The sequence below is a fragment of the Crinia signifera genome, chromosome 5, assembly GCF_055691185.1.
Source record: "Crinia signifera chromosome 5, ASM5569118v1, whole genome shotgun sequence".
NCBI classification, from domain to species: Eukaryota; Metazoa; Chordata; class Amphibia; order Anura; family Myobatrachidae; genus Crinia; species Crinia signifera.
The window spans coordinates 294,331,165-294,344,516 of NC_139221.1; the positions used below are offsets into that span (position 1 = coordinate 294,331,165).

Here is a 13,352-nt window from a genome sequence, read left to right on the forward strand (position 1 = left end):
TACCTTGGGGTCTGTCATCCTTTTTAATTAGAAATCAAGTGTTTATCAATGTCTTATATACCTGTAGCCCAATGTCCCTCTACTCACCTCTGCTGGGATGTCCTTACTTCAACAGCCTGTAGTCCAAGGAGGAACAGTGGACCCCAAATATGTACTATTCATTGTTGTTTCACTAAACAATGTATATCTAACAACAAATCTTGTGATGATGTTGTAATATTGATATGTGAGTTGCTGTTTCCAGTTATTCCTGTTTAATTAACATTTATTTAACATTTTATCGCATGTTCCAGTAATCACCAACATGTGTGGGGTTTTTTTTGCACCCCATATATGACAGATGTGTGCATTTATCTATGTGTACCTGCTGTGGTTTACATCAGTGTTACATACACTAAATTGTCGCCTGCAGTAGATTAATGTGGAGGGACGTTGTCACTGTTTGGTCAAGTGTGAATCATATGCATGTGTTTCTACAAGTAAGAAGGCCTCACACACACATATACACAAAACACTTATACATATATCATATATATTATGTGATCTTCTATATGTAGTGCCTGATTCAGAGATGCAAAGCCGATGCGATTATCGTCAGATTGTTCCGCAATCACATTGCATATGCATTAAGGTGCACACACAATGAGGGTTTCAATGCAAACTGATTGACAGGAAAGGACCACTTTGGTGTGTTAGTGTCATGGCCGTTGTCTGACCCTTAAGTTTGATGTTCCTTGTTTCATGCAAATAGGCTGCTTATGTGTAGGCAGTTGTAAATGAGTTGCAATAGATCCGGTTGGCGTCTCTTTACATTTCTAGGCGGGAGCTTCTCTTGCTGATAGGTCCATCTTAACACATAGGCTTACTGGGCAACTGCCCTAGTGCCCTACAATTCTAGGGCCCTTTCGAGCCGGGGTTTGCTGGTGCCTCCGGAGTTTCTTGTAAGGTTAGTAGAGATTGCTGCCCGGCTGCATTGGTTGGTAATTACACAAGATCAGAGCTGCCGGGAAACATTCTTTATCGGCCTACAGAAAAACAGCTACTGGCTGTAAAGCTAATGCAGTAGGATTTATTTTACATTAGTAGGGGTCCCAGTGCATTACTTTGCCTAGGGCCCACAATGCTGTTAAGATGGCCCTGCTTTCTGATATCAGCACTTGCTTTTGTGTCCATCTCTGAATCAGGCCCTTTATTTACAAAAATAAAAATTAAAACCACAAACATAGAAATACATTAGGTGGTACCAGCAGAGAGCCCCTTGCCAATAATGCCCACTAGGGTATGTTTGGCATGTATATAAATATATTGGTGGCCTCCTTACTTCAGACAGTATGTTTATTAGTATATATTATTTCTTTGTTGTATGTTATTGTTGCATTGATTCAAGTTGTTTTGTGTCTGCAGCCCCGGGGTATCCTGGTAATTATCCACCTTCTCAGCCTCAAGGCTATGGCTTCACGCATCAGTCAAGTATGTCCTCTATGAGGTCAATGCACTCTCCACATGCACAGTCCACGTCCCCAAGTATGGTGAGTACTGGGCCCAGATGGGGTGGATCAATCGCTCTTACTGACTAGTTATGGTTTTGTCCATCTGAGAGTGAATTTGCCTTTGCGAGTGAACCAGAATAACCCTCCCTAGTCTGTCTCACTACTTTGCCTCTCAACTTTCTAATATCTTGAATCTAACTATTTTTTACCAAGGATGCAATGTAAAGTCTAATTAATGCACCTAGCTTTCCCACAAAGACTACTACAATCCCTGTTTCTTCGGCACTCTCCTTGCTTGCTTTGGCAACAAGGCCCATTGCAGGCTCTCTGCATTCACCATGCTGCGGGTATGGTGGGTCGCTTCCCTTGCCACAAGGTTCTGTTCCTCTCTACGGGGGTCGTGGATCCCCACAAGGGAGAATAGACCCTGTGCAATGGTATGCCGGGTGGCGATAATGTCGGCAGTCAGGATCTTGGCAACAGCATCCTGTCCACCAGGAGTCAGACAGTCGGCATATTAACTACATCCCATTCAACCAGTGAGGCAGAGAGAAGCTGGCGTGTCACTCCTCAATGGAGCCTCACCGGAGGGGGCTTTGAAAGTTTTAACCACATTTCTTTGTTAGCACATCCCGCCCACAGGGCCTTCAGTCGCTGCACTACATCCTACATCAAAATAATTTCTGTCTCTTCTCTCTGCTCTTCCATCAACAGCCACCCCATCAATATTTCTGTATATTTATGCACTCCCTCTCTATCAGACTTTCTGTATATCTCCGCACCTTAAAAACAACCACCAAGACTCACTATATATATATATATATATATATATATATATATATATATATATATGTAGCGGCCGGAAATCGGCGAGCTGCGGCTGGGAGCTCGTCAATTCCCAGCCGTTCTCGGCAGAAAATGCTCGACTGCCTGTGAAGTCATGCACTTTCTGCTAAGATCCCTGTTCAATGCTGTCAGGGAAGACAGCATTGAATAGGGCCCCGCCGCCATTTTCTCCGATGGGAATGGCGGCGGGAGATTGAATATCCCACTTGTTGTGAGTTCCTCTATCCTATAGTACCTAACTTTTGTTTTATCATTGTGTATATATTGTTTATATATCCTATGTATTCATGTAAATGTATGTATCCTATGTATTCATGTAAATATATGCAATTGTTTTCATATAACTGTATGACACTGCAAACACCATGTGTCCCCCAAATATTAAGGATAATAATGATTATTATTATTATTATTGTTGTTGTTATTTGGCACCTTTGATTGCCCCGTTTCCCTGAAAGCTCCATAAACCGCAACTGTCACAAAGGCAAATTGTGTATAGATTGAGATGGAGCAGAGGATGAATAGTGGTAATTTGATAAATAGTCCACTGATAATGACTGGAACTAATCAGAATTTTCGTATGGGCCTTTATAGCTGAGAAAGTTGCATAGCTGATATTTCTAGTTTCAAATACTGACCATTTGCAGTAGAAGTCATATTGCTTTATATTGAATGTAGTGCTTACTATGCATTATTTCTTTATTCTGTTTATCGTAAATGATCCACCTTTATTTCCTGTACAGAGAACATACAGAGCTATGTATGACTACAGCGCGCAGGACGAAGATGAGGTCTCCTTCAGGGACGGCGATTACATTGTCAATGTGCAGTCTATAGACGAAGGCTGGATGTACGGAACTGTACAGAGAACCGGAAAGTCGGGCATGCTGCCAGCCAATTACATTGAGTCTGTGAACTGACAGCTGCCCATCCTCGCATCGTTCTGCAATCAGCATTATTTTATTTGGAAGGATCATTAATTATTTGCCAATTATTGTATTTAAAACTTGCAGAATTAAGGTTAAAGCTTACATGCTTATTTTTTTAAGCACTAGCATTAAAATCTATGAAAAACATAAAACCTATACAAAAAGCATTTAGATAAATGGTTTTCTGCTTACCAGACCAGAGGAGAGGACGGTAAAAGGAAAACCCTTATGGCTTAGCTGCAGGCTGTAATCATTAATGGGATTTTAAGGGTTTTTTTTTTCTTCTTTCAACCACAAATACTTTCTTACTTCAACTCAAGAGGGCTGGTAATTGCTGACAATCTGAAATATAGCAGTGACAAATGGTAGTCTGCTCTATACTCCTATTCTCTATGTTCAGGGTGTGCGTTTAATATTGCACCATAATTAAAAAAGGAAGCCTAACCTCTCATACGTTTTATTCTAATGTACTGCTTCCGGTTATATATAAATATAATATTTTTCATCATATTTTAATTCACAGTTTCTGTAGTTTTTATTTAAATCCTGTAATTGTACACACCTTAACATACATAACATACTGGAGTGCGTGAAAGCTCTTTACTCTTAAACAATAGCACTTCTATTATATTGGACACTTATGAAAGTGTTTAAGAAGACAGCAATTTTGTGCCCCAGGGGAGGTTTAAGGGTGTAAGGCAGTGGCGAATCCAGAGGAGGTGCTGCAGCACAATTCAAAATTCAAATTGGGAGCCACACCCATTTCCAGTAAGTCTGTTTGGAATGGCAGTTGGTGGCAGTGGGTGAAGCTCCCCTATTTGAATTTTGAACTGAGCTGTAGCCCCTCCTCTGGAGCTTCCCCTGGTGTATGAGGGCCTAAGTGTTGCCATTTCTTCAGGATGTTGAATAGCATAATTTATTAATAGACCATTTTTATACCCTGATTCAGGCCTGATCACTGGGCTGCGAATGTTCGGTGCCCAGTGGTCAGGTAAACGCTGGCCCGCAAGGTGTCTCCCCACCCCATGCACACAGGGGGAATCTGATTACTAATCACTCATCATGAAATGGTTTTCCCCTCTGTTTGCAGCCACCAAGTAAGTCTAGACTTACTCAGAGCTGCGAAGGCCGTGGGGAGGAAACCGCTGCATCCCTCCCAACGGCCTGGCAATGCCACCGTATTCTGGGACACTCCCAGAAAACACCAGTGTTCCACCCCCAAACATCTACTGCCTGTCAATCAACTTGCATAGGCCAGAGATGGCTAGCTGGCTGCGATTGCAAGGACGGCTTGTGCATGCGCACTACAGACCGCGTGCATGCGCAGTCACTCGATAATTAGTCAATATTCACTCGGATTGCAGCATGAGAGATTATCGAACAATTATCTAATGACCATTTGCAAGGCCCATAAGCCCCATGATTCTGGCCAGTGCAAATTGTAATCTTACAATGGACCCGTCCTCTACAAAGAGAACACGTATGAAAACTTGTATTACAGAATATATAAATTACATTTTATTTTGACATTTACTCCTCAGTAAGTAACAGCGCTCTTTGGATTGTTCCTTAGTCATCAGTTTACAGAATCCAGTGGCAGGTGGCACTGCTGGGTATGACTGTTAGCCTGGTGTTCGGAAAGTAATGACCAGCACAGAATCTCAGCACAGTACTAATGTAAGTTACAACGCTGTCAGCAATATAAGAATAAACATAATACCTCCTTGCATTATATAGAATAGAATTATATATATGACTAATCCTATATATAATAAAGGCAACACTGCGCCTCACCTCTATGGGGTGTTTTGCCTGCCGGTGGCCACTAGATGGTGCCCAGAGGAGCAGTTCATGGGCCAGATGCACTAAGCTTTAAAAGTGATACAATGGAGAGTGATAAACAGCCAGCCAATCCGCTCCTGCCTTACATTTTTCAAACACAGTCTGTAACATGGCAGGTAGGAGCTGATTGGTTGGTTCTTTATTACTCTCCATTTTATCACTTTTTGAAGCTTAGTGCATCTGTCCCCAAGTCTTGCTCCGTTCAGTTGTCCAGAGCCACCTGCACGGACGTTACTATTATGTTGTTCTGTCATTTTGACGAGTTCACTACAGCACATTACAATGTACTTTTAGCCAGGCTGTAACTGCTAGCTCCATCTGTGTAGTGTAGATGCAGGAGACTTTCCTCTTGTCCTTTATCAGTGTGATGTTTCCACTTATAACAGTTAGTATTTTTTCCACCTTTTATCCCCCCTGAAGCAGTTAGAATGAAATAATATAAACTGACAGTTACAATCAGGACCATCTTAATGTATAGGCACACTGGGCAGCTGCCCTAGGCTTCATGATTCTAGGGGCTTTCCAGTAGGGGCAGGCTAGTGCCTCTGGAGCTTCTATTGAGGCAGGTAGGGAGTGCTGACTGGCCAAATCAGAAAGGCTAAGCAGCATTCTCTACCTGCCTTCCAGCCTGCAGCCAGAATGCTGATAGGTTGGACAGCAGGTGCCATTCACCAATCAGCATGATGACAGCCATTGACTGTATGGAAGCATGTGGCGAGCACATAACTGCAGGAGGGGTACATTTTTTTTTATTTATTCCATGAATAGGTGGGTAGGGGCTCCAGTACATTGGATAATAGAGAGGGAATAAGACTGCGCTGAACTCGCGCATTTGCTTAAAGGTTGCTGCAGGGGATCCTGGGGTGTACTACAATCACACTCTAGTACTGGAGGTCTAAACAGAAAAAAATTTGGTTTTTCCTGCGCATGCCCTCACCACTTAATAACAATAAATAAGTATAGCCACTTTGTATATGAATAAACAATCAATTTATTAACTGCTCCAAAAAAAGGGGGTATTTAAAACAAGTAATAACTTACAAGTAAATATAAGAAGAAAGGGGAGGGGAAGGTGTGCGACCTAATACTGGTATACACTAAGGAGACAGACTGACATAAAACGTATATATGGCTGTAGCCCAATGTAGGTCTGAATAGTCCAAATGGAAAATGGCAAAAATTCCATAAAAATGGGCATGAAAAAAGGGGGGTAGAATATAACTAGTCCTGCAACTGAGTGCAATTTCTTCCTGACGAAGCCTGTGCTACAGGTGAAACGCGTGGAAGTACAGAGGAATCGATATCCAGGCTGTCTGCAGTGCATCACAGTAGGAGTTAATTCTGCCGGCAGATGTTATCGATACCTGGGAAGTATGTGTTTGGACATACCGTAACCCTCTTCTTTCCTTTTGGACCTCAGTTGCAGGACTGATTATATTCAACACCCCTTTTTTTCATGCCCATGCTGCTAATCTGGCTCTGCCTACAATACAGGTTTCTAGCTGGGGATCCCATTAGATTACATGACTAGATCATCTCTTTGCAATGATAAAATAAGGTTAGTGCTGGACAGATAGTGAGTTACTCTATACATATGGTTTACATTTCACTTGATTTAATTCTCATTTAGACACCTTTGGTCTGTGTGACGTGTGCATTACAAGTGCATAGAAGTGCCTTAGATACCCATTCTGTATTGACTTTGCTACAGACACAGTGCTTGCATATCTTTCATTATAGGGAATTATTTTCTTCACCACTTGCCAATGATATCTCAGACATGAAGTAAAGTGAATTGTATCTGCAAAGAAGCACTCTAAGGACACAGGAACTGTCAGTGACCATAAGACAATGCTGATTCTTCGCACAAACACTGCATCCACACTGAGTATACCCAGCTAGAAGCACAAAAATATTATCACACCCACCAAAGTTCCACACAATCTCTGTACTGCTGGGCTGCTTTGGGTTTCTTTAAGCTTTAAATGATGTATTATACTACTGCCTCCGGAATTATATAACATGTTTGAAAAACAAATATAAAAGAAAGACAATAAACACACTGGAATACTTTGTGGAGTTCTCAGAATTAATTGTATGAAATGCGCATATTAAGGTGTGATGTATAGTAGACTTGTGCAGCTGTTGTGACATGGGTATGCTGGGACCTATAGTCTCACAGGCACCCACAGGATGCCTACCCCTCAGGTACAGTATAATGCAACACTATGGAATATGTAGCATTTAGTGACATTGATATAATGCACTTCCGGGCTTACACCTATAAATAATATACACTGTATTGCTAATGGTGTCAAATGTTGGAAGACTAGTTATGCAACTTTACAATCACAAACGTGACATCAAACATACATGGAATTTACCTTATCATATTAAAAACACATACTTGCCTACCCTCATACTTGCCTTCTTTTGGAAACTGGTTTCAGGGAGATTAAAGTTGGCAGTAGAATTTTGCACAGCGCCCATTGAGGGGGCATGTCATGCTCCACCCAAAGGGCGTGTCTAGTTCCATATATAGAAAGATTGTGAAAATAGATTGTGAACATGGTACCAAGTGTGGGCCTGTACTGCTACATCTCAGAGGAATCGTTTAAAAGGACTTATATCCAAATGTAAATGAGCCCCAACGCAGTTAGTAAGAGCTACTGTACTTGGTAAAGTGCTGGGAAATGGTGCTGATGATTCAATGTAAATGTATCTATCTCTCATTCCTTTTCCCCAAAAAAATGTAACAGTGTAATGTGGGCTAGGTGACATGAGGGAGATTGCTAGACTAATCAGGGAGAGAGGGAGATTGCTGTTATTTCAGGGAGACTCCTGCAGAATGCAGGAGGGTAGGCAACTATGCCTACCCTTCCAGATGTTATGGGAGGCTCCAGATTTTTTGTGTATTCCGCCACAGCCCCAGAAGAGTAAGCAGCTCTCCCGCATCCTGGTGAAGCAGCCAGAATTGTTTGTTACTCCCCAGCAATCGCGGGAGCAACAGGAAGGGCAGGGCTTGATGACTGTATCACATCATTTAGCTCAGCCCTCTCACTATGGACCCACACATCGTGGGCATTTCCCTATGTTGGCGGTGGGGCCCAATGACAGCACCATTTGGCCCCTGAAGTGCCTTGCAGTCTCTCTCTGATCTGCTGGAGGAGTGTAGGTAAGTGTATCCCAGCAGCTAGTTAAATACCTAACAAACATTCCTTCCGTTCTCAATAACAGGGGGGGGGGGGGGGGGTTGCTGATCTAGAGCTGAAGTGAAGCACACAGTGCATATGGCTGTTGTGTGCTGCGCAGGTACAGTAGTACAACAACATGCACAAACCACTTGCATTGCAATTCTGAGTCATCCCCTATATATTAATTGTTACTATGCCTAAATACTTCTTGGTCAAATGTGTTGTAAAGCCTACAATACCCATATAATGTACTCATGTACCCATAACAATACCCGTAACAATAAAGGCAGCCATTAGGGGGCTTCAAGAAAAAGCAAGTTATTACACTAGGGGTGTATTTCCAAAGCAGTGAGTTTGACTTTAAAATGTAAAGCATTGCTAGTATTATGTAGCCATGAACTAACATTTAAGAACATGCATCTAATTGGTTCAGCACACAGCCAAGCTGGGCACCTGACAAATGGCAGAAAGTCCAATGGCCAGATAGCTTTGGTCTAGTCATGTAGACGTGTGAGCAAGCAGCTCTGCCTCCTGTCACCCTGCATGATGAGCAGTCTTAAACAATGATGTACATGCCCATGATCAGTGGTGTAGCTACAATTTGTGCCCCTCCCCCTAGCTGTATCTGCCATCGCTTCCACCCAGTCTATTGATGCTGTGTTGCCAGGACCAGCAGATCCTCCTGTCTGCCATCCCGGCGCTCCTCCTGTTAGGATGTCACTTGCAAAATGACGCCTCATTACAGCAGACCGTTATTTAGGATGAAAGAGGAGGTCACTACCTCCTCTAGCATCCTTAATAATTGTCTGCTGTGAGGGGGGCAGCCATTTTGCAAGTGACATTCTAATTTCTAACAGGAAGAGCGCTGGGACTGCAGATAGAAAGCTCTGTTGGTCCTGGTGGGCCGGCAGCAACAGATTCAGCGGCAGAGGCCCCATTAACAGAGGAGCAATAGCTTCCACAGTCCCGCAGTGCCCAAACTTACCTGCCACCTCCAAGCCAGGGTCTGTGGAGCCACTGCCCATGATGCATAGCCACGTTCCTTTTCTGGGGCATGCATGCTGCATTAAGAAATCACAGGGTGCAATGATAGACCTGGTCTAAACCCTTGTTTAGCAGAAACAGGTGTACACCTCTTCAGTGGTGTCAATGGGGTCAGTGCCTCTGAATGCACCAAATAACATGTGTAATGAAAAGGGGATGTGACATTGCTGGTAAGGGGGCAAGGCCTCATGGGGAAGTGGACATGGCCTTGTGACATGCCCCCATTTTCATCACTCTGAGGCATGCTCAGCATTCACAGAGATGTTGGGCTACCACCAGAGTTTCTCCCTGCCGTACCAGCGGCAGGATAACATCACAGTGCAGTGCCCGACTCCCGGTCACTGAGGAGAAGCAGGCCTTTTGGCGTGGTCTGCCTCCCTAGTGATGCCCAACTCCCCCGGTCACTGAGGAGCATCAGGCATTTTGGTGTGGTCTGCCTCACCATGTAATGCCTGACCCCTGGTCTTTGAGGAGGAGCAGGCATTTTGGTGTGGTCTGCCTCCCTAGTGATGCCTTTCTCCTGGTCACTGAGGAGAAGTAGGCATTTTGGTGTGGTCTGCCTCCCTAGTGATGCCTGACTCCCCGTCACTGTGGAGAAGCAGGCATTTTGGTGTGGTCTGCCTCCCTAGTGATGCCTGACTCCCGGTCACTGAGGAGGAGCAGTCATTTTGGTGTGGTCTTCCTCCCTAGTGATGCCCAACCCCCCGGTCACTGAGGAGCATCAGGCGTTTTGGCGTGGTCTGCCTCCCTAGTGATGCCTGATTCTTGGTCACTGAGGAGGAGCAGGCATTTTGGTGTGGTCTGCCTCCCTAGTGATGCCTGACTCCCGGTCACTGAGGAGGAGCAGGCATTTTGGTGTGGTCTGCCTCCCTAGTGATGCCTGACTCCTGGTCACTGAGGAGAAGCAGGCATTTTAGCGTGGTCTGCCTCCCTAGTGATGCTTGACTCCCGGTCACTGAGGAGAAGCAGGCATTTTGGTGTGGTCTGCCTCCCAATGATGCCTTTCTCCTGGTCACTGGGGAGGAGCAGGTGTTTTGGTGTGGTCTGCCTCCCTAGTGATGCCTGACTCCTGGTCACTGAGGAGGAGCAGTCATTTTGGTGTGGTCTTCCTCCCTAGTGATGCCTGACTCCTGGTCACTGAGGAGAAGCAAGCATTTTGGTGTGGTCTGCCTCCCTAGTGATGCCTGACTCCTGGTCACTGAGGTGGAGCAGTCATGTGGTGTGGTCTGTCTCCCTAGTGATGCCTGACTCCCCGTCACTGTGGAGAAGCAGGCATTTTGGTGTGGTCTGCCTCCCTAGTGATGCCTGACTCCCGGTCACTGAGGAGGAGCAGTCATTTTGGTGTGGTCTTCCTCCCTAGTGATGCCCAACCCCCCGGTCACTGAGGAGCATCAGGCGTTTGGGCGTGGTCTGCCTCCCTAGTGATGCCTGATTCTTGGTCACTGAGGAGGAGCAGGCATTTTGGTGTGGTCTGCCTCCCTAGTGATGCCTGACTCCCGGTCACTGAGGAGGAGCAGGCATTTTGGTGTGGTCTGCCTCCCTAGTGATGCCTGACTCCTGGTCACTGAGGAGAAGCAGGCATTTTAGCGTGGTCTGCCTCCCTAGTGATGCTTGACTCCCGGTCACTGAGGAGAAGCAGGCATTTTGGTGTGGTCTGCCTCCCTAGTGATGCCTTTCTCCTGGTCACTGGGGAGGAGCAGGTGTTTTGGTGTGGTCTGCCTCCCTAGTGATGCCTGACTCCTGGTCACTGAGGAGGAGCAGTCATTTTGGTGTGGTCTTCCTCCCTAGTGATGCCTGACTCCTGGTCACTGAGGAGAAGCAAGCATTTTGGTGTGGTCTGCCTCCCTAGTGATGCCTGACTCCTGGTCACTGAGGTGGAGCAGTCATGTGGTGTGGTCTGTCTCCCTAGTGATGCACCTGTACTTCTCAACTGTGATTTAGGCAGCATTATCCATATTGCATTGGATTGAACAACCAGTGAAGATTTTCCCTAAATGTGCTGGATTGTTCTGGGGTAAAAGCGGTGATTCATTGTCACACATACGCACTCGTCATAGGTTTAATTGAAAGTGTATTTAAAGGAGTTGGGGGCTTCCCGTCTCTTCCCTACTCCGACCTCTCTTTAGAATAAGGGGTCTCAAGCACAAGATACAGCTGAATCTGCATTCAGATTGAAGCATGAAGTCTTTATTGTGTGAAATATTCTTTTATTTTAAGGGCCCGATTCAAACCTGTACACTAGGCTGTTTATATTCGCTACTTAGCGAGCATGTAAACACTGCTTCGCCAAATGCACGCCCACCCCGCCGCCCGAATCCCTGCACTACAATGCACTACACTACTACCGTTCACATGCGCTCGCACAGAAGACAAATCATTAGATGGTTACTCACCATCGAATAATTTTTCCTATGTTTGCTGATAAAAGTAAGCCTGTTCTTACTTTTATAATGGCCCTTCTTCTGCGCATTGGTGATGTCCTTCACTGGACCCGAGCAGCCAGGGACACGCCCGTGTTCACAGGGGTCCGTATAAATAAAATAAATCATATAAAATAAGAAAAATCATGTTAAAAATGTGTACGGTAATAGATTTATTATTTTTTTTATAATTTTTTTTTTAAATATTATTATATACATTTTTGTTATTCCAAAATTTTATTTGTGCGGTGTAATGCAATCAAGGTGCCAAAATGATTTTGCTATAATTTCTTGAACTCTGGGTGAAATTTAATAGGATGAGAGATTCAGAAAGTGAGAGATTTGGTAAGAAATCTCCAGGTTTTTTAAAGTGGCAGTCATTTACACTGCAACATCAAACTGGTTTTGCAGTGTAAATGATTGCCACTTTAAAAAAAAACCTGGAGATTTCTTGCCAAATCTCTCACTTTCGGAATCTCTCATCCTGTTATATTTCACCCGCTGTCTTTGTGATTCATTGGGAAGACGGGACAAGCCTCTAATGCTTATACAGCAGCTGCACTATATAGCTAGTAGTCAGTGCCTTTACGTTCTGCAGATCAATTACATCTACTAATGCTCTACCAAATGTTCTACAGAAAAAGTGAATATGAATATTTATAGATCCACAATTTAAAAAAGCATGGGCAGCGAAGCAAGCCATGCAAGGGGACGCGGTCCAATTTTCAAAATAACCCCCCCACAAAAACTCAACCTATTGCTTGTGTCAACCTTTTGAACATGTCGATCTCCTGCCCGTTGACCGGTTTCACGTGTCAACCTTTTTGGCTGTCGACCAATCATCATCAACCTAAATACTGTTGACCCTATGACTAATACCCGTGCAAAAAAAGGTGGAATGAATCAATTCATAAATGTGCTCTGCAGTGTCACCGTTCTACAGCATGAACAGTATCTGGATTAGGGATGCCAATCCCGGGGCATTTTTTTCAATCCCGGGATTCGGGATTGAAAAATGCTCAATCCCGGGATTCTCGGGATCCCGGGATTGGCCTCCCTAATAAAAAAAAACCGCCCCTCCCCCAGATGACAATATAAATTTCTCCTAAAGCTGCCCCCGCACTGTCACTTACGGCGGCGGGGGTTGTGGTGACAGGGCAGCAGCAGGACGGCTATCTCCGGCGGGTGGGCGGAAGGCTGGGGTTGGCACATCAGGCGTCTGTCCAGCTTTGGGACAGTGTGCTGTGCTGACAGGCAGAGCAGCGGCCGGGCTGCACAGCGTGACGTGATGTCAGGGTTCACGCTGCGCAGCCTGGGCGCCGCCATGCTTGTCAGCACAGCACTCAGTCCCTCCCAACTCCCGACAGCAGCACCGGGGGTAAGAAACAGTCAGCCGGGCAGCGTCTGAGCCATATTCTGGTGCTCAGTGCTGCCCGGCTTTAAACCAAAACTAATGTGGTTACTAATCCCGGAATCCCGGGATTGGAAGCTTCAATCCCGGGATCCAAATCCCGGCAATTTTAGGCCAAAATCCCGGGATCCCGCCGATCCCGATCCCGGGATTGGCCTCCCTAATCCGGATGATAG

General features: G+C 45.0%; 1 protein-coding gene across 2 annotated transcripts in view; it reads left to right on the top strand.

The window, feature by feature from the left end:
* Positions 1-3,781, top strand: part of LOC146081212 (LIM zinc-binding domain-containing Nebulette) — a 236,469-nt gene extending 232,688 nt beyond the window's left edge. For both annotated transcript variants that reach the window (XM_083189311.1, XM_083189310.1), the window contains 2 exons: positions 1,405-1,529; positions 3,080-3,781. In XM_083189311.1, the coding sequence (XP_083045437.1) occupies positions 1,405-1,529; positions 3,080-3,256 (302 nt within the window). In that variant the 3' untranslated portion in view covers positions 3,257-3,781. The remainder of the gene's footprint in view (positions 1-1,404; positions 1,530-3,079) is intronic.
* The last annotated feature ends 9,571 nt before the right edge of the window (positions 3,782-13,352 follow it).